At 34.4% G+C, this 22,477-nt stretch overlaps 1 protein-coding gene across 1 annotated transcript in view; it reads right to left on the bottom strand.

Moving 5' to 3' along the window:
• The window catches only part of LOC129219686 (uncharacterized), a 61,252-nt gene that overhangs the window by 7,766 nt on the left and 31,009 nt on the right, over positions 1-22,477 (bottom strand). Inside the window, exons 13-23 of the mRNA XM_054853968.1 lie at positions 20,288-20,381; positions 19,847-20,005; positions 17,706-18,009; positions 14,663-14,906; positions 12,618-12,798; positions 9,095-9,320; positions 7,166-7,285; positions 5,579-5,751; positions 3,455-3,629; positions 1,773-1,817; positions 343-418 (exon numbers count right to left, since the gene is read on the bottom strand). Coding sequence (XP_054709943.1) covers positions 343-418; positions 1,773-1,817; positions 3,455-3,629; positions 5,579-5,751; positions 7,166-7,285; positions 9,095-9,320; positions 12,618-12,798; positions 14,663-14,906; positions 17,706-18,009; positions 19,847-20,005; positions 20,288-20,381 — 1,797 coding nt within the window. The remainder of the gene's footprint in view (positions 1-342; positions 419-1,772; positions 1,818-3,454; positions 3,630-5,578; positions 5,752-7,165; positions 7,286-9,094; positions 9,321-12,617; positions 12,799-14,662; positions 14,907-17,705; positions 18,010-19,846; positions 20,006-20,287; positions 20,382-22,477) is intronic.

The following is a 22,477-nucleotide window of genomic DNA, read 5'->3' as shown; positions in this document are numbered from 1 at the left end:
CCCCCCAAAAAAGAATCTGAGAATTTTAAGTTAATATTTTAAAAATATCGTTCAAAAATGTTTTCCTTGTTTTGCAAACCACTTAAAATTTTCGTCAAGGAGTCACTAGTATAAATTAGATAGTTGTCATTCACACTTCTTTTTTAAGAATCTGAATCGTGAACAATTGTAATAGGAATTATTTATTACATGATAAAAAAAGACCCCCCCTCCCCTCAAATACTAATATCATTTCTTCCACAAAAAGAGATAAATGCGTAACTTTTAATGCTGTTACCTCCTGAAACAGAATAAAATACTCATTTTAAAAATTAATTTCAAAAATCAAAGTAGATCACTTACTCCATATCATATTCAAGATCGCAGAAATAAACAATATCCCTTCCTGAATCCACTGAAAAGTGTCTTCCATATTTATCTGCAATGAAAAGCGAAATCAAATGTCTTGTAAAGCAGAGACAGGAACTTATATTAAAGCAATTCAGGAATAATTATTATTGCTTTTTTTTTTGACAAATGTTTAAGTTTGCCTTACATTGTATTTGACCGTAACTACACTTCAAGTAGAGCATCGATTAATTGAGCTACAAATAACAGAACAGTTCAAATATCCGATCATATACTCTCTCTCACATTTTATGACAGAGCGCGTAAAATCGAAAGCATTGCATAGGTGAATAAGGACTTGCAAGCACGGGGAAAATCAATATCAATAGTATAGAATTTATAACAACTTGAATAAAGTTGTGGAAGAAAACTAAATGCGCACAATATTTTTTTAATCTGCCAATTAATTGATGGATTTTATTAAAGCATATACATTTTCTGCATTAGAAATAGGAGTTTCACTCGTTTTTACAAATAGAAATACTCTGAAGGTATATAATATTTTCACCTGGAACAAATCCTTCTTTATTTACCAGGAAACCATACGATAGTGCAGTGATGAAAAAAAAAAAAAAAAACTAAATAAATAGCAATTAAAAGGGTGTTTACACCATAGATGTAGTATTACTAGATGCTCAACTCCGCAGCAAAAGCCGCTGTGCGCCATTAGCCGCGTTCACAACACGCTTTTGAAAAGTGTGTTCTGAACGCTGCTAATGGCGCAAAATTTCGGCCCGGTTAATCCCCGCTCTGGCTCCGCAAAAAACCGATTGAAAAATTCCCGTTTCCATGTAAAAAGAGAAAGCGGATTTTACCCAGCATCCTTAGCGGCTAGTAGACGAACTTCTTTCGCGTAATGCATTCTGGATAAAAACTCCGCTTTCACCTGCTTTCATTCCAGAAGCTAGCAGGAGTTGAAAGATTCCACATATAACCGGATGCGATGAAAAGCAGGTTTTTCCGGGGTCGAATGTGTCCATGGAAACGGCCCTATTGATAGGGCGAAACTTGGAGTAAACGGGTAAAAGCGAAGCTTGCAACCTATCACGGTATGACAAGGGTTCGGTTGCCCATGGAGTCGGTTTCTCATTGTGTGTTTAGTTAATGCAACATCCATGGCTTCAAGGTTATTCTCTATTACCGTATTCGTGAAATTCCCTGGTTAGTGAGTTTCTTTTTTCTTTGACCTTGTGCTTGTCAAGTACGCGAACTTAAATGATTCGAACTAGGGGTGATGCAGATATACGGGATATATATCCTTACATACAGGAGAGCGTTGATTGTCAGCGCTCTCCTCTATTAAGGTTTTTCTTTTTTTTTTTTTTTTTTTTTCAGGATTTTATGCTGTCATTAAAAAAAGTGGTACATGTATAAGCAATACTCACTTTTATCGTCGGAATACCATGTAGGGTCATGTTTCGCACATTGAACTGAAAGAAAAAGGAAAACATTATTTAAGTCAGTCTTAAAATTGTTTACAATAACTTTCAAATGGGGTCGTTTCCAAAATTTTAAAAGCATTTTATTCTGAAAGAGCATGCTTAAAAACATAGGATCTGACCAATTTTAAATAATTTGTTTAAGTTTAATATTTTGAAAAAAATACTTCAATTCGGTGCGCTTTCATTGATTGCGCTTCTGCCGATGACATCGCAAATGATGAAATGCCATTCACTGTTGCCATTCACAGAGCAAAATATTTAATTCGCATCTTTACTCACGTGTATTGGCAAAGACATGGTTGATAGCAAGCGTAGAGTGCAATTTAAATCCGCTTCATAATTATCATAACGTGGAAACGCTATAGAAAGATGTGCCAAAGAGCATCATTTGTGACGTATCAAGACCACGACTTGTTTGAAAAATCGGGCATTTAAAAAAATTAATTAAAAAATAATTGTTGGGAAAATGGAAGTATTTTTCTGGGTCCGTGTTATTTATTTATTTATTTATTTTTTGCTTATTCTATCAATTTCAGTGACTAAAAGTACTACTTTTGACTGAAGGAAACAACCCCATTTTCTACATTCATTATATGAGGCGTTCAGAGTTAAAGTGGATCAAGTCAATGAACGACTTGATCCACTTCGGCTCTGAACGCCTCAACACAATGCAAGTGTGGACTCTGGGGGGAAGATCAAGAGCGCTTTCAAAACTATTCACTCCAGTGCAAGTAACAACAGCCTCTGGTAAACTATTTAAAGTGCCTACAGCCTTGCTAAAGTAGTATTTTTTCCTGGTTTCAAGATTGGGTTTGGATTTGAAAAGCCGAAAACAATTGTTCCTGGTCTTGCCATCTGTGCAGAAATTTGACCATACATGACCTCCCTTTTAATAAATTTCAATGACTGGAGCATGTCCCCTCTTAGTTTCACTCAAGTACTAGAAAATTTTAACACTCAGTTCCTCACACAGATGGAGGCACCTGGACTCTCCACGATACAAAACTGAACTGGAGTTTTAATTAAGTTTTAACTTTTTTCTGTATCTCTTAAATCCACCGACAGAACACTTGAACCGCGGGTTCTCATCCCGTGACCAAAGGCGTTTGTTGCCAACGCCAAAACGCTATGCCACCCAACCGACATAAAATGCACGTCCAAGAAGATTTTTCGTATTCAAACAACTGCTTGCTTTGATCTTTATCTTTATTAATAGTAAAGCTGAAAGTCTGGATCTCTGTTTGGATGTCTGGATGTCTGTGACACGCATAGCGCCTAGACCGTTCGGCCGATTTTCATGAAATTTGGTACCCAATTAGTTTATAGCACGGGGATGTGCACCTCAAAGCGATTTTTCGAAAATCTGATTTTGTTCTTTTTCTATTCCAATTTTAAGAAAATTTTACCGAGCAAATTTTCATAACGTGGACGAACGCAAATTACCATAACGTGGTGGACGGGAAAATTATCATAACGTGGAACATGGGTGAGCAAATAAACATAGCAAATTGGCGAGAATCATCCATCATTTGTAAATATACAAATTAACCAAATGACCTCTTAATTTTCTACTACGAGCAAAGCCGTGCGGGTACCGCTAGTTCCGAATAAAAATGACGTATTACCTGATGGCGATTTTTCGCCTATATAGCAGCCATACATTTCCATCTTCAGCCCAATGTACATAGCATTCTCTTCCCCTTTCTCGGCCTCTTCCACGATAACCCTGACGAATCTTGTCTGAATTGGCTTCTCAAGCTCGTCGAACGCACTAGTTTTCTTGTAAACGAGTTCAGTCACCTGTTGTATAAATGAAGAAGAATTAAAAACTGTACTGAGAAAGTTTAATTATAACATTTATGCGTCTCACACTGCTCATTCAAATACAGCGTCATTTTAATAACATCTTCGAATCTAATCTGCCTAATATGAGCAAGACCTCACAGATTCTACAGCAGGAGGAGAACATTTAATATCTCCTGTTCACCAAAACTCATCCATACAAGCTATTCGCAACTCCAGAGCTCGAATACGCTACCTTGCGGTGATTAACAATACTAAAGAAAAAGGTAAAATATTCCATTCCACGTGTTTTCTTTGGGGTACATTACAGGCTTCAGACAGTTTGCGGTGTAATGTAATTTTAGATGAATAGAAAAAAAAACTTCCCACAAACACGATGAAAAATTACTGTCATTCACTAAGCGTCAAAGCAAGTTATAAGTTAAGGCATGTGTTTGTTTTACCGTTTTCATCCGCCATTAGAAAGTGGCTGCAGCGCCCCCTATAGTTTATTGGAGTTGCGAATTAGGGTTATACCTGCTCGATGTTGCGTTTAGTGCACGTGGAGTACATCTTGTTAAACAGTTCATATCTAATGCATTTTAAGAGGGCAGTGATAAACTTGGCGAGGGTAGTTGGGAGAGTCCCCTGTTCTTACCAAAAGCAAGAGGACCAACAGGGCTGTCTCGCTTATTCTAATCATATACTCGAGGAGTCCTCCAAGCCTAGAGATTATTAAAATCGTTTCTTCGTGGGTAATTCTCAAGATAGGGTAGTAGTGTTAGTTTTGTTTTCTTTCTTAAAATGGGATTATCGTAAAATTTCACTGCATGCACGAGATAGATGAGCCAAAGGTGGCACGTGTCCGTAAGGTTATTTTTGTTGTCTTCATGAAACAAAATAAGGTATTGTCCCAAAGATGTTGCCCATAAGGTTATTTTTGTTTTCTTCATAAAAGGGCAAAATCGTGAAAATTCACTTGATGCGTAAGATAGGTGAGCCAAAGATTGCAAGTGTCCTTAATGAATTGTGCCTAAGGTTATTTTTGTTTTCGTTAAAGAGCAAAATAAGTCGTGAAAGTTTCGTGAAAATTCATTTCATGCATACTGTAGGTGAGCCAAAAGTAGCAAGCGTCCCTTAGGTATTGTCACAAAGACTATTTTTGTTTTCTTCATAAAACAAACTTAAGTCATTGTCCCTAAGCTAATGTACCTTAGGTTATTTTTGTTTACTTCGTTAATTCACTTTATGCATAAGGTAGGTGAGACGAAGGTGGCAGGTGTCCCTAAGGAGTCCCTTCAAAACACCTCCCTTATTTTTTTTAATCATGAGCTGATGGTACTGAATTCGAAGAGTTGACTTTTGTGTACCGCCATTGCATGCAATAAGTCTAGATAAGGAGTACAGTTTTTAATTCTAGCATAGATTATACAATTTTTATCTGAAATACAATTTTCATCGGTTTAAATTCTTGAAACGTAATGATACGTTTTCTGAAAAATTATTTCTTTTTCTTTAACCACATTCACTCCAATTCCAATAAGTTTAAGAGATTAATAATTTCGTATAGTGCAAATTAGGATCATATGCATGTTTCAAAGGTGGCCACCTTAAGAAAAAAAAAGTGTTTGAACTAATGCCGTAGGGTAGTTATCGGCATTTCACAGCATATATATATATATATATATATATATATATATATATATATATATATATATATATATATATATATATATATATATATATATATATATTTTAACATTACTAATTGATCTGTTAACATATATTAGTTCTTTTTTCTTTTTCAAACCAAGTGAAATCAAAATTATTAACGATTTTTCCCCTTGTAATTTTCTGGTAATTAAATACTCTTATTTTTCATTTTATTTCTCCTCAAGAGGTGAAAGTAGTTTCTTGAAAATTTTTTTAACATTAAAAATAATAATAATAATAAGATTCGGACTTACCTCATTGGCATATAACCAGTCAGAGCCGGTATGACTGTACTGTAGCCGATACTTGGTGACCATCCTGGTGTCGTCAACTTTCATGAATTCCAGTTTCGACACCCTGGTAGTTCGCAGGAAGTCAACTTGGAAATATGGTTTATGCGGACCTAAACGAAGAGCTGGCGACCATCCTGTCAATCAAAGAAAATTCGTTAGAATACAAATTTCTTTTGATGGGTTATTAACATATAACGGTTATAATGTTTCCTCCAGATTAGATCACATACTATTGCTTGAGGTCTTTACAAGTAATATTGCAGGTTAGTATTATTTTCTACAAGCAAGCATTGCACGTGCAAAACTGCCAGTGAAAAAGGTGTAAAAATAGTCAAAAAGCAAGAGAGGAGGAGCGGTCGAACTTTCATCTGTCATATTTGCATGCGGTAATAGCACCAACATACTTTTGGAAGGGCAGGAATTAAAACATCAAAAGACTGAAGATTCTTGAAACCGTCGAGGTTTGTGAGGCATTTAATCAAAATTTTGCGTTCGTGTCAGGTTGTTGAAGAAATAAAATCTTTTGATATGCCTACTTAATCTTTGTTAAAATTGTTTTAGCCACTCCAGGTACACTAATTAAACACTAGAAAATCGCTCGTCAAGATATGACGGATGGAAATTGATTCTACATTTGAACGAAGCAGTTTGGTGATATTTTGATAGTTGAAATTTTAACCCTAACTCTAGTGGATTACCCCTAAACTCCAGTAGATAGCGTTCATTGTTGACCACTTTTTCGTTTCTTCATTCCCCTTAAATGACACAGTCTTACCAGTAAAGCAGTTAAGTTACCGGATCCAGTTCAGCCTCATAATAATGAAGCCTTTCCCTGCATGTTGAACATTACCAAAACATATTATCAAATTATCATGCTAAGGCGTGAGTTTCATTGTTGAAACACGAGCGTTACTCAATCACTGAATATTATATATATGAGGATTTTGTGTGACTACTAACGTTCTTTTCAATTATTGCCCAGAAACAAGATTACAAAAACACGTAAGAATAACTTCAGTCAACAAACGGTAACAAAAGTAATCTAATCAAACATTATAAACTCTGTCTAACGGATTTTTTTTTTTTTTTTTTGAAAGTCGATTCACGTAGTAATTTTTGCGTCTTTATGCCAGCAATTAAGAAACACTTCAAAAACCATTATCCATTCAAAAAAAAGTTGATACAGAAATTTCTGCGGAAACACAGAATAAGTATAATGCAATATATAAGAAAAAATCCCACAAAAATATAGTCCTAAACTCTTATTTGAGTCGTTTGCGAAAATGGGGTTAAAAATTCGTAAAGAAAACGATGTGAAGGCAAGAAATTGCACTGAAGAATTAAAAACTTTTGTATATTAACAACTAGATTGGTATTCTTTCAGAGTGAAAACAACACGGAGACTTTTAGATTGAGGCAACTTACGAAATAGCAGCTAAGAAATACATGCATATTGCTGTTCTATTAACCAAAACCAGTGAGCAAACTTTTAGTTGTTTAAATACTAACTATCGTTAAATACGAAAAAGGTTGAGAACTACGACCCACCTTTCTTGCTGCCAGTCCTAATATTGTACGGACCAGTCTCCCTTTTTGCGGCAGATGAGGCACTTAATTGACACTTGTATATTTTTTTGGCACTGTTTAGACCCAGGTTTTTGTAGCACTCTGCAATAGAGAGAAAATGTGAAAACACGTAAAAAAATTTCAAAATTGAAAATTTCATAATGTTTTTAAGATTTATTTTATTTTAACAAAATATTGACAATCCTTGAGTATTAATACATATACTTATATGGACAGTTTTATGCTCCCCCCCAGAAAAAACATTTTGGCTTGTCATAACCACTTCCCCTCAGGACAAAATTCTGACTTGTTATAATCCCTAACCCCCCCCCCCTCACTCTCCCTCGAAAAAATTCTGGCTGCACTACTGAGTGATTGAGACGGCTTCCAAAATGTCAACAATAAAATATGCTGGTTTTTCTTCCTAAAGTTTCGCTGAGGAAAGAAAAAAATAATTGGGCATATTTTCGTTTCTTTTTTTTCCCTTAACAAAACCACCCTATGTGTCAGATTATAATTAAGCATGTATGTATTCATCATTTGTATGTATGAAAGAATTCAATTTTTGTTCAGTACACTGTTAAAAAATGTATGATAACAACTGTAATAAGTTTTTACTTTGTTTTTATGAAACTTTTACGAAAAATTGTCTGTCTTGGGCTCAAAAGTTTGGTTTCCCCGTATAACATTAACTTTCAACTTCTACATACTTGATTTTTATCATCAGTGTTCTAAAAGCAAAAAGGTAAACATTATTTTGTTTCCAATGCATTGTAAGAAAATAACATTAGGATTGAACATAAGCTAAATTTGGCAAACGATAAATGAAAAATGTAGTCGAAACAAAATATGAAATAAAATAAATAATGATTCTATTTATTTTATTCGCAACTCCAATAAACTATAGGGCGCTGCAGCCACTGTCTAATGGCGGATGTAAAACAAACTGATGCCGTAACTTATAACTTGCTTTGACGCTTAGTAAATCACAGTAATTTTTCATCGTGTTTGTGGGAAGCTTTCTTTTTTATTCTTCTAAAATTACATTACATCATAAACTGTCTGAAGCCTTTAATTTATCCCAAAGAAAACACGTGGAATGGAATGTTTTACCTTTTTCTATAGTATTGTTAATCACCGCAAGGTAGCGTATTCCAGCTCTGGAGTTGCAAATTTTAAATTTTGTTTTGTTGCTGTTGCTCAGACGAACTTTATTTCTACAGAAAAGCGCAGAATGCGTTTTGTTCTTAGTATAGAAAGAAAAGCGGATTAAGTTTCTTCTTGTTGTGCATAACAGTTTTAAATTAAGGTATGTAAAATGATTAAGTTTTATCGTTTATAGCAACTCTTATTTTTAAATCAGTGAGTCTTTGTACGTTCTGGTTGCCAGTTTTCGTTTATATGTTTTATTGAGCTGAAATTTCATCTATTACAAAATTTGCACCTTATGAATTGGTTTCGATATAACACCGTACACATTCCTTGATTTACAATATTTCAAGGTCTCGTATAACACGATTTCGATATAACACGGTACACATTGACATGATTTATGATATGTACATGATTAATTAGGTTAAACAATGAATAAAAAAACCTTTTGTAAGAAAGTCTCATATAACAGGGTTTCGATACTACACGGAACGAATTAACGAGGGATACCCCTGCACAAATAAATAAATAAAACATGCAAAGAAAAAAATAAGGTTAATGTAGTTAAAAATATAGAAGAAAAAAAAACGTTGTTTTCAAGACACTTGGTAGGAACCACAAGGTTGAACTTGGTAAACAACAATTTAGAAAAAAATTCTAAAAACGAAAATAGTGGCCGAAATAAAAAATTTCGATTTTAAGAACTTAAGAAAGCTTATCCTCTCCTAATTTCAGAAAGAAAACCCTTTCTCAACTTACCTTGACTGTTTACAATGTACATAATGTAATCGGTGGGTCCACAGTTGACAATTGTTTCAGCGGTTTCAGGGTTAGGTGAAGGTTCTTCTCGGAATGTTTGCATGCAAAGGACCCTGTACGGTGTCGTTGCGTTTACTTCGCCGCGACCGAAACCCCTTTCGTTTTTGGGATCCGCAAGGAGACTAACTGTCACTGTCGCTGTGTCCGAGAACAAGAATTGTGGAATCTGAAAATAATAACAGTACTTAATTCTTAGGTAGAGAGGAAGGTAACTTGGCTTCCTTAAGAGGTTTTCCACCTCCAGCTCATTCACTTGCTATGCCGGGCTGATGAGTACTAACAAGCACGAAACTGCAGTCCTCGGCTGGAGTGACTGAGCAGGCGGTGTACTTCGTGTATTTCTGCCTTAGCCCTGGCTAATGGGCGGTTACTTACTAAATAAATCATGCCTTATGCAAACCTTCAACACGCTAGTACAGTTTATTTATGCGCAACAAAATACTTTTGCAGCCTAGAGCTTAAACAAAGGTCGTTTGCTCTTCCCCATTGTAAACAAAGAAATGATGATATTTCATTGGAAGTGATCATTTCTAGATCCTTTTCCTTCATTACTAAGCTCTTATTACATGAAATACACCGCCAACTCAGTCAATTCACTGATTGATTTGGCGGTGTATTTCTGTATTTCTACCTTAGTCCTGGCTATAGGGCGGAAACTTATTGAAAATACCATACCTTGCGTTCAATCTTCGAATTGAACTGAACCATTGTTTCGGTCACACGTCTGGTCAGTGCTAATTCTGTATTAGCTACCAGTTTGTTATAAACTCTTGGTTTCCTTAAGAGATTTTCCACCTCCAGCTCAGTCACTTCCTATGCCGGGCTGATGTGTGCTAACGAGCACGAAACTGCAGTCGTCGGCTCGAATGACTGAGCTGGCGGTGTATTTCATGGATTTCTGCCTTAGCCCTGGCTAATGGGCGGTTACTTACTAAATATAACACTAATAGTTATAGGGTAACGGCATCAGTAATAGATATGCTTAAGACATTGCTCTCAGGTTAACTCAATTTTCTGAGCCTTTTAATGTATTTAGACTTTTAAAACTATTTTTCCCTCGTGCAACTACATCTCATCTATTGTTTGGCTGCTTCTCTATCCTCTGAATTAGTTTTTTATTTGCTCAATTTCGAGAAAAGGTCCACCCCCCAGTAACAGCACCGAGAAATCTGATGATACCCGGTAACATATAGAACGAGAAATGGAAAATATTCCCTTTTCCTCTTCAAAATATGCAAAAGTTCTTTATTTTTATAAATAAAGCCTTATTAAATTTAAATGAACATAAAACACCAGCTGAGGCAGTGAGAAGCAAAGGGACGTAAGTGGACATTTTCAAGTTTTGAGTAAAACGTGTTTAAAGATAACATCCTAGGTAGGCTTTCACTGAAATTGTTTTTCTAAATCATGCTGTTTAGCAGCAATTACCTGGGCTACTAGTACCATCTCTTGCCCCAAGACAGAGGAGAGGTTCTCCTACCATGTATACTGGTTATTTCCAAATTTTTAATATTGACACTTACATCCCTTTGCTTCTCACTTCCTTAGCTGACCTCCTGGTAGCTGTTCATAACCTTCCACCACTACCTTTTAAATATCAAATGGCCCATAAAATTCACTATGATAACACTAGATGGTTGTACCGCACTTATGGCCATAGGAACATCAGTTTTACCCGCCTAAAAGGCTCTTTATTTAAATCCAAACTTATGACTGTGTGTTACAGGACCTTTGTCCGTTACTGGTGCCGTTACTCTAGTTAGTTTGGAAAACTGACGGAGGTGATCAAAAAATATGTTTGTTATTGACATCTTTACTTTGATGTTATCGAAAATTGACACCTATTGGAGTATTTGAAGCATTTTTGTGTAGTTCTTGTTTAATTTGATTTTTTAATTTTTTACTTATTCAAACTGGAAATTTAACTTTGGAAAAATTTTTGTTGTAAAACAATTGCATATTTCATTTTTTCTATTTTTTGTTCACTTATGTAAACATTGGAAAAAATGGTTCTGCAATTTAAAATATTCCTGTTATAAACATAGATATTTGAATTCACTGAAAAATGATGCTTCGCAGTTTCAGAGAATGCATTTAGTATTGTTTTAACATTATTTGTTTTCCTTCCACACAAATAGCATTTTGTTTTCAGTAATTATTTTAATTCGTATCAAGAAAATATTACAACCTTACAAAAAAAAAAGGAAGAAAATTGTTCACTTTATATTCTTTCCTCAATTGCTAACACGATGTGAAATAAAGAAGTATTATTAATATTTTTAAAGAAAAAATTCAGTACTTGAATTTTGAAGATTTAACTACACGGGTGTTTAGCATTTGTAATGTCCCCCCCCCCCCGTCCTGTAATAAAACTAAGCGACAATTTAAAATGTTACTTTAGCTTGAAAAGAGAATGTACTTTTGCCTGAGAACGTTGAATAAAGAGTTGGTAGGGAGTGGTCTAGAGTAACCGCCCCGAATCGTAGCTTAAAGCGACACGTCCGCCATCTTGGAGCCAAACGATGCTTTCTTCTATGTCTGCTCTGGTGAAGTAGCGTGTTTTGCTTCTTAATTGTAGTTTCTTATTAACTCCATGCTAATTCACAATCAAGAAATACCACATTCGAGAAGCAAAACATGTTACTTCAACGTAGCAGATATAGAAGAAAGCATCGTTTGGTTCCAAGATGGCGGACGTGTCGTTATTTAAACTACGATCTAGGGCTTTAGTCTAGAGTACAGCTCTGAATACACAGCTGAAGTAGTATACAAGGCTTTAGCCTAGAAGAGCAGCAGTTCACTACTCATGGTTCCGTCTTTTGTGTCGATTCACTGATGTGACAAACTTCGCTCAAAAGCTGTCAGTGGCGTAGCCAACAAGGAAGACTTGTCATATTACTCAGAATTATTGGAAGCAAAAGCGATCCAGTTTCAATCCAGATATTGTCTCACATGTAGGAAAAATAGTGTAAAAAATCTTATATTAAGGTTTTTTAACTTCGACCAATTGTATTTGAGTTTTTCTTGTATATTTAGTAGTTAGTGGGCCACAAGTTATTTTTTTTCAAAACTTATTGTCACACACTTAAAAAGGTTGAGAAAAGCTGGTGCAGTGTAATTAAAAATTTATGGGAACGATTAATGAAATATTTTACTCTGATTAATGTTTTATGCATTTAGGTTAGTTGAAAATTTAAACGATTAATGTTCTCAAAAACTTTAAAAAACATCAAATTCTATTTATTTGAATCATGTAAAAAGTTCATGTTACTAATTAGCAGAACAGTTTTTTTGAAATGTTTAAAATTATTACTTTTTTAAAGCCATTTTACAGGCTAGGGTTTTCTTTTTTTTTCTTTTTTGTCAACACACTAACATATGATGATGAGCAATGCTTTTATCTTCATGACCTAGAGAAACAGAAAGCGTATAAAAAAGCAAAAATATAAATCAGCATTCATACCACAATGTCCAGTCCTCCGAATTCCGGTAAAAATTGAACGGTCCCAACTGAAGTCACATTGAAGAAAGCTTTGTTATCATATTCCACATAAGGTGGCAAATAAAGACGGATAGTTGCATTTATTGGCTCGGCTGTAGACTCATTCTTGTGCTCCACTGTCACGGTTACGTTAATTGTATCGCTGAAACAAAAAAGGAAAAGTCGTTCCAATGACGATCATACGGAAATATTACACTTATAGAAGCAATTTTTCCAATTTTTTGGGATATGCTTTTCGTGTTACATATCGTCGGCTAAGAACTACAACTACGTAACTGCAAATTTAGAACAAAATATAATGTTTCACTCTTATTCGAAAAAAGGCATAAATGCTTCTACTAAGTAAAATTTTCGATTGGTAATTTAATAACATTTACACCAAGTCTTAACACTCCCCAAAAATCTTTCAAAACATTCATTTGTTGAGTTTTTCCTGAAGCAGTATTAAAAAAAAAAAAAAAAAAAAAAAAAAACTGAACTGTAGTTTCCTACTTGTAGCATTCGACCCATGAAACCATAGACTAATAATAAGAGTAGACCGAGCTTTCTCATTCTTGCTGATGAAGAAAATTGGTTCATAGATGTATCATGTGACTGGTGGAAGGGTTTGGCGAAGACTTTGGCAGCATGGTTGCTAGATGGAAACATTAACTATAGTTTGGCACTCGACATGTATTTTAAGACGTAATGTGTTTTCATTATATATTTTTTTTTCCAGGTGCTGAGATTGAACTGTTTTTCTTTTAGTTATGCATTATTTTGACATTAGTAATTAGTTTTTGATCACAGGTTTTGGTAACTTTTATTTCATTCGGATCTGCTACGTCAGCGTTGGCGTAAACGTTTTGCGTCAAGGCAAAAATGTACTAATCGGTATCTTAAATTGCAATTGTAGGTAAAAATCTTACCGTTGGCCGATTCTTTTTGGGCGCATGCATCTTTAATTGCTTAGAGAGTTTTTGAAATTTAATAAAGAAAATGGTAATTACTATCTAAACGAAAAACTCACTATATTAACAAAATTTTTACAACTTAGAATAACAAATTTACAAATCGGACTCCATGAAAGATCATTCTTCCGTGTTCCATCAATTCAATTTATTTTATTTATTGTTGATCGTCTGCTACGATCAACGCCCGCTGTTGCTAGGATATCCACCAGTCACATGGTTTGGTTTATGAGCAGCAAAAGGGTTGCCATAGCTCGGTCTATTCTTATTATTAGTCTATGCATGAAACAGAACTATGTTTTGGCTCATAAATGGGTTAGTGATTTATCAATAAGAACTGAAATGAATTAAACTTTAGGCTACAGACGTCGGAGTCCGATGTCAGAGATTGAAGCACTCTAACTGCATGTTACTTCTCATAATAGAAGCTATTTACAGTGTTCACACAAAGGCAAGCAAAAGTGCAATTAACACTTCTGCCGCCATAACACCGAGCAAAAATTCCGAAATCCTAGTTTGATTCTAGACTATAGTATTATGTACCGCAAAATATAGTATTTGCTATCTCTTGCAAAACTCTCTTTGATGCCTTTTACCGAAATAATCTTTTCGGACTAATTGGGTCCAAAGGCAATCCGGGTTAGCGAAAAACCGGATAATAAGCAAAAGACGTTCTTAAATAAGCAGAATTGTCTTTTATTACAGCACTAGTGGCACCCGCCTGGCTTTGCCCGTAGTAAAAAAATTAAAAGGTCTTTTGGTTCACGTAATACACGTGAGTAAAGATGCGAATTAAATATTTTGCACTGTAAATGGCAACACTGAACGGCATTTAATCATTTGTGATGTCATCGGCAGAAGCCGTTAACAATGAAAGCGCTCCGATTTAATTTTTTTTTAAATATTAAACTTAAACAAACTATTTAAAAATGGTCAGATCCTATATTTTTAAGCATGCTCGTTCAGAAAAAAAAAAAAACTTTTAAAATATTGGAAACAACCCCACTACTTTATCGATCTATTTGAGAGGCGTGTATGAAAAACATTCGTACTTACCCACTTTGATAAGGTTTTTTATTGTCAACCAGAACTTTGACATCAAGATCTGGTCTTTCTGTGCCGTCTCTTCGTACTTCCATGGGCTGTTCAATATCAATGACTGCCTTTCCAACCTCGGCAATAAATTTTAGTTTGAATATTTTTTCATTGTTTGTAAGTGGGTGATCAGACATCTCTACAAGAACCTCCAAAGTCAAATCATCATCACCTTCTTGTGCCATGTTCATTTTGTGGCTTAAACCTATAAATATCAACGCGTTTAAATGTGTTTGAATAAAACTGAGTAACGTATTTGCTCAGTGCTAAATATATAGTTCTGAAGAATTTGTAAAAAAAAAAAAAAAAAAAAAAAATACGCGCTGTATATTAGTTGATATCTCTTCTCATACTCAAGTTAATCATTTCAAAAACACTTTTAAAAATTAAGAAAGATTTCAGCATTTTCTTCCCTTCCATGTTATTTCCTAAAACGAGCTGTTGTGTCCATCACATGAGTTCCTTTTACACCAATTTAATGTTATTTTCCCATTATTGGCAATTTTAATGTGATTCAGTAGTCTACTCCCTGAATATCACCAACAGTGGCCAAATTGAAACCAGATTTAAAAATAATAATAATAAAAAAAAAAAACGCCAAAGTTGGCGACAAAACTTGCCGACCAAAAGACTGGTGATATATCGCCAATTGTCCGCAAAATTATAACATCACTTGAATGTGCATCGAAATTAACAGTGATTTCCCCCAAAAAAGGTACAAAAGACCCCTTTAGAAACACCCAAATGCAACCAAAAGAGGAGGTGCACAACTAGACCCCACTAGAAGTCTACGTTCCAAATTTCAACTTTCTCGGACATACCGTTCTTGAGTTATGCGACATACATACATATTCATTCGGGGGTGAGCAAAATGAAAATTAAGGCCGATTTTTGAGTGAATTTTTTTTCCGAATACAATACTTCCTTTCTTATAAAAGGAAGTAAAAATTAATTCAATGAAAGAATAATTTATTTAAAAAATGCAATTTATTTTTTTTACATCCTGTCTAGACTAGTCAGTTTACTAGTTTTTATCTCTCCCGTAATGTTTTTAATAAAATCTTTCATCTACTTAAACGGAAATTATTTTTTCAATTCCCTACGCACTGTCATAAGTCATTATAGGGCAGAAGTTACACAAGCGAGTAATCATTTATTTCTCTTGATAATATTTTTCTTTGATCGCTGTGACTTCTTGTCTCTGATGGGAAGGTTAATGCATTTATGGTATTCAAAACAAATGCCTTTTACTTGATACCAAAAAAAAAAAATCTTGATTATAAAAAATCCATGAAATGCGTTCAGGCACAATTTCAGTAGCATAATTAAAAATATTTATCGAGAAAATTTTACTAGTTATCGTCTTTCACAAGTACTATTTATTATAAACTTGGAATTCAATGTTATAAAAATATTCAGTAATTTATAATTCATCACGCACTTTTTTATCTGATTGTTTAATGAGTGATGCCAAATCATTTTAATAACTTTAGAAGATTTTTCTTTAAGTAGCTCGCAACATTTTTTCTTACCCAAATTAGCTTTTATTCACAGTAATGTTTAGCTACTTTACAGTTGATATTTACATTAATTATTAATTAATGACATGCATAAGACATCTTAAATAAAAAAAAAACATTTTGCTTTAAAATAGAATGTAATATTTTGCCATTTTTAACTTTGATTTCACCATGCGTTTTAAGATAGAATCGAATTCTATTATGAATGTGATCTTTCCAAGAGGGTGCATGTGTGATGCACATTTCTTCAAGAAAGATGAAATTTTCCCTTACAGATTGAATTGTATTTAATAATTATTGTTTAAAAGTACAGTTAGTTTGTATTTTCAAAATTACTTAAACTGGTGTTGAAATTCTAGAGTGACTCAAAAATGTACCTATATTACTGTACAACTTTTCTCAACAGCTCCCTTCCGTTCAGCGTGAATTCTTAGAATTATTATTATACGTGTTGTCGAATAATACGAAAGAAGTGACGAGATCTTCCCATATCTAGGTTAGAGTCCGGTATACTTTCATAACTTTTTGTGTTCTTCCCCTTACCTTTTAGCATGATAAACCTTTGAATTACCTTGCTGTGTGGACGTAGACGTCAATTTTACTGTATAACTAGTCTGTGTCAGGATTTTATTAGTTGAAAATTTTAATCGAATGCAGTTCGTGAAATAAATTTTTCAGACTCAGTCATTTTTGCTTGAATACCTACGACTGTTTGATTTTAAACAATACTACGAAATAAATTACTGCAAGTTGTTGCCGAATACTTTCCTTAAAGATCAAGATTGGGAATTTTTTTTAGTCACCTGTGGCTAGAAGAAACAAATTTATTAGTCGCCACTTCCTTTATTTATTGTCACAACATTTTTTGTAAGCAAAAAACAACTAACCAACTAATTACTTCTTAAACTGCTACTAAAATATAGAAAATAAAGGTTAGTACAACTAATGAGTGGCATTAACATTAATTGTATAAAGAAGTATCAATTACGTGAGAGGGAAATTATATCATTGTAAAGAAGAAGGCTTTCTGACAACTTAAATTTGTTGATGGCACAGTTTTGATTGGGAAGAGTGGCGATCAGGTGGCGAATGATACCAATATTTTTAGTCGTTACTTTTTTATGTAGTTTACGCGTGGCGACACTGATCTTGACCCCTATAACTTCCCTTAAAAACGAGCAACACTTTTAAGAACTGAAGAACTGATGGTTGAAACACACTCGAATTGGTGAAAATCCTACATAAGCTCTAACGATGTCTTTCTGAGTGTTTGGTCCAGCAGGATTAACAGTGACCTTCGGTTGTCGGTAGAACATGGGGAAGTGTGGCGACCAGGTGAAAAATGATACCAATATTTTTAGTCGCCACTTTTTTACGTAGTCACCACTTGACGAGTAGTGACCACTAATCTTGACCTCTTTAACTTCTCTTAAAATGAACAATACTACTATTAAGAACTTAAGAAATCATTAGCTACAACTTACCCAAATTGGTGAAATATCCAACATAAGCTCTTATGACATCTTTCTGCGTTGTTGGTCCAGTAGGATTGAAAGTGACCTTGGGCTGTGGATAAAGCATGGGGCATGGAATGTTGATTCCACCTGATACCAGGCGAATGTCATGGACCGTGAGGATAGCTCGCTGGTCTTTGTAAGGGGCTCTTGCTTCTGCCTCTACTTTGACAACGGCATCAACAGGAATAGAGATGTTGAAGGGAATCCACAGTCGTTGGTGGATTCTAATTGGGACGGGGTCTTCGTGCACCAATTTCACCGTAGCATTTACCTTTAACGAGAAGAATAATATAGGATACGGTGAATGTGTTGACATTCATTAAGGCATCTGCAGTGAATGTCGTGATGTGTCTTTTGTTTCAGATGTAGTTCAACAATGTTCACAACTCAGTTCGTTCGAAGATTCTGACGTTCAAGTACTGAATAATATTCAAGTAGAACATCATTCAGATAATGTGGTTTAAATAAGGAATACATGTAAAGATGAAAATTTTTCTTTTATTTCGTATAAAAATCTGCTACAGTACAATACAAATGAAGGGCTCAAGGCAGAAATGTGACAAGCCACAAGGAGTAATTCCTTGTTTTCGATCGGAATTTTTGATTATCATAACTAAAATTGGAATAAACATGACAATAGGTTATGTCATTTGGAGAAAAACATAGCTGGTTTTCGTATTGCAGAATATAGACTGTACACTACCTGACCATTCGTCACCGGACATCCTTCGAAAAGGATAATGGTGTGGTCGTGTTCTTCGTGGTATGAGCTTGGTAGACTTGTTGCAGTGGGTGGAATCATGAATGCCGAGCGGTACCAAGCAGTTCTGAACAACCACGCGTTACCTACCTTGTGGCAATACTTCGGAAATGGGCTTTTTCTCTTTCAACAGGCCAATGCACCATGCCATACGGCACGTTATTACTACCTGGTTCGAAGACATAGATGTGGAAAAACTTGATTGGCCTGCCCAGAATCCAGACCTTAATCCCATCTAGCATCTTTGGGATGTGTTGGAGCGGCGGCTGAGAGTCTGGCCAACCCGGCCCAGAAACAAGACTGAGCTCTACGCCATATTGAAGGAGAGATGGAGTCTGATTCCTGTTGCAACCTATCGTCACTGGGTGGAAAGTCTTCCTCAAAGAGTTGCAGCTGTCATTGCAGAAAATGGTGGCCCTATTGATATTGTGTGAGCCTGCTTTACGTGACTTGTATGAGGTGTCCGGTGACGAATGACAAGGTAGTGTATTAATACCTTTGAAAATGTCTACGAATATTTTTTAAAAGTTGGAACGGTCTATTGAAAATTCACATCCTGTGGCATATCACATTCTTGCCCCTATCTCTTCAAATGTACAAAGTGTGTTTTCATCCTAAAAGACATGGAAAATTCAATTTGGATCAATATTTAAATTATGAACAATTGCGATTTATAAGGTTGTTGAAGCGAGTACGAAAACATAAAATTTTCGCTAAAGTCTGTTCTCATATTCATTTGGAAAAAATATAGAGAATTTTAAGAGAAATAGAGATATAGCGCATCATAACTGAAACTTGGTTACAAAATGATCTGCAGACTTAATTTATTTTATGCTTCAAAATTACGGATAAAAAAAAATTCTAAACTTAATGTATGTCCAAAAAATGCTTTTCAGTATGTTCATCGTCTCATTAAGATTAAATCTATCAAGTTTATCACGTAAACAAGAATTTTTTGAAGCAAAATATTAACAATGAACGTGACTTCGGAATCTGTAGCTAAATAATTATGAGGTACCCTTTTGTTCCATATATAGCATTAATTACACTGATTACAGTATTTAAACTCTGTGTAAAAAATGTTACTTTAATCTTCCAATACTTTTTTGCTATTCAATTCGCGCTGGTACTGAGTTCGAAATTTAGCCTCATACAATTATTTGAATTTAAAATAACTACGTATAAAAATGAGGATAATAGCTTTTTTGAACACACAAAAAGTATTGTATATTGCCACAAGACGGAAATCTTAATCTTTTTATGAGTACAATTGCTTGTTTTCATATATGTTTGTGGATCAGTTGTATTCTACATTAACGAAATATTTTTTATTACATATCGAGCTCACCTTCGTTTCTATTTGATCAGGTTCTCGAGCTATGCTGAACTTGACGGTATCAATTTTCTTATGATGCGATCCCACACTAGCGTATCCTTCTACGGCAAATGTGTCTCGAATTTTCAAAGATCCATCATCTGTGGGTCGCATTGCCATTCGAACTGTTACCTAAAAAGACAAAGTATCTATTGAATTTTGTAAAATGATTGTCGAAGAAAAGCTCTTTTATCTTCTAAAATTAGTTGAAAAAGTAAGCAAATAAAAGCCTACGAAAAAGAATTAGATCAATGAAAGGAAATTAATAACAAGCACGAACGCTAAGCCTAAGAGAAAGAAAAGGAACTAAAATTAGTGGGCTCTTCAAAGTGCGAAAGTTTTACAAAACCAATTCCGAAGGCCAAAAGCATTTCTGTATTATACACACACACATATAATTAATTTATATTTTACCTTATTTTCTTTTTCTTCACTGCTAACAAATGTGTTGCAGACTAAACCAAGATTGTACACTGCGGTGTCATTTCGGCCGTCGTTTTCAGAGTCACTGAAAATAAATCTCTGAATTAGATTTTATGAAGACTTGATTCCTTTTTTTCTCATAAATAAAAATTTTAATTTACTGATGCACCAAACCCTATTTTTTTTTTATTTATTCACCACTATTTGCTCACTGTTGAGAACAGGGCTCCTTTTCTGGCAAAAGAAGTGTGGGAGCCCTATTTATAGTCTGCAAGTCTTACTTGTACATAAGCATAGTCTGAGTTCCGTTCAATGTATAAAGATCCATATCAAATTTAAAAGAGGCATGCAAATTAAGTCCTGGTTTAAAAAAAATATATTAAGAGTAAAAATTAATCTTTTCGCTTTTAAGGTGACATTTAGACAATATATGCACTGTCTGCTGCTCCCATTAAATTGACTTTTGTGTAATTAATGATACCACATAGGTCTAGGCATTTAAATCAGTCTTTCGTAAGATAAGTTGAAGAAAGTTTGTACGATGTCGAAAGTTATAAGTAAATCTTCTTGCAACATTCTTGCAACACATGCGATGAGATATTTCGTCAACCAAAGAAGTTATTCTTCTGTTAGTATTAATATAGTTTGTATCATGTCTGATACTTTTATTAGGCATGGAAAAATTGGATACGCTCGGTTCTAATAAATATTTATATTTCTCTTTTATGCAATTTGTAATTAAATTGTAGATCCAGAGATATTTTTAACTAGGGCTGCGGAGTCACAGTTGGACGGATATTGGGATAAAAGAATCGGAGCCAGAGTAGGGTTTTAAAATTCTGAGAGTCGGAGTTGATCATTTTCTCTCCGAGTATGCAACTCTACCAGTGCTGTGGAGTCGGCGTCGAACTCATTTTTCGATAAAACTGTCGGAGTCGCAGTAGCAGGATGTAAAATTCCAGGACTCGGAGTCGTTTATTTTTCTTCCGACTCCGCAGCCATCTTTTCAATGCCCCTACAAGCGTGTTTCTTGAATTAAAAATCGGAAATTAGCTTTAATAATTTAATTAGGCACGTTTTAAAGCTTTGTTTTTTAAATGTAGAATCGAGGAAAATGGAAAAATTGTTATTATTATTATTATTATTATTTAAGTATTACAATTGAACACTTCGTAATTTTTTAACAGAAAATATCTAATATATTAATTGTCAAAAAATCAAATTAGTACACACATCTCTTCTTTCCCTTTCATCTTTCGTTTCTTTCTTGGAAAGTTCGTATGAAATTGATTACTATCATGGTACTTCATTGTTTTCATATATTTCCCTCCTTCAAAATGAACTTAAATTCTCTAAAAAAAATTCAAGGACTATTTTTACAACTTGAAAAAAAATCCTAACTATATTTCTGCATAGCTCACATAGATGCCAATTATGTAACTCATTTGAAATTAAAAATAAGATATCTCGCCAAGCAATGCTGTCATTCATATTGCTTCAAAAATGGCAAGAATGAGAAAATCAAACTTTAGATGAATAACTTGGCTTATCCATTGCATCTGATGCTTTTGGCTTGTATCCACACTGGGCTCATTGCAGATAGTTTAAAGTTTAATCTAATTTATTAAATTTTGTCCCAAGTTTTCACAATAATATCACTACACTTTTGTAAGAGGAACGAAAATATAATATTCGATCAATAATGTGTAATCTATAAATCAAAAGCTGAAAAATTGAATTCCTTTTTCGTTTATCCAAGTCATCAAGGATTAACTTGCAGCACAACTAGATAATAGAAAGAAGTAGGATAAATGCTTTTGCTATCACAAAAACGTAAATCCACAACTCACCTTTTATAAAAATTCAGCTTTAACTTACGATTTTCGACAACGTGTTTATTACATCATGTATTTTTCTGCTTCTTAAGTACGAAAATTTCACAATTGAACTAAAAAATTCAATTTAGATATCGAAACGAGGGAGATATTATTCCCAACTAAACGTCAAAATCAAGTTTCAATTGCGGAAACTTAGTGAAACAAAATTTAAACTATAAACCCTTTCGGTCTTTTCAAAGCATCCTAATTTTTTCTTGTGTCACAATACATTTCTGTACCTCAAAGCCAGACGGTCTTAAGTCCAAAAATTGCGATTTTCCGCTTATTGGAGCATTGTATGTAG

This window comes from Uloborus diversus, chromosome 1 (genome assembly GCF_026930045.1).
Source record: "Uloborus diversus isolate 005 chromosome 1, Udiv.v.3.1, whole genome shotgun sequence".
Classification (NCBI taxonomy): domain Eukaryota; kingdom Metazoa; phylum Arthropoda; class Arachnida; order Araneae; family Uloboridae; genus Uloborus; species Uloborus diversus.
This window is presented reverse-complemented; position numbering and strand designations above follow the sequence as displayed.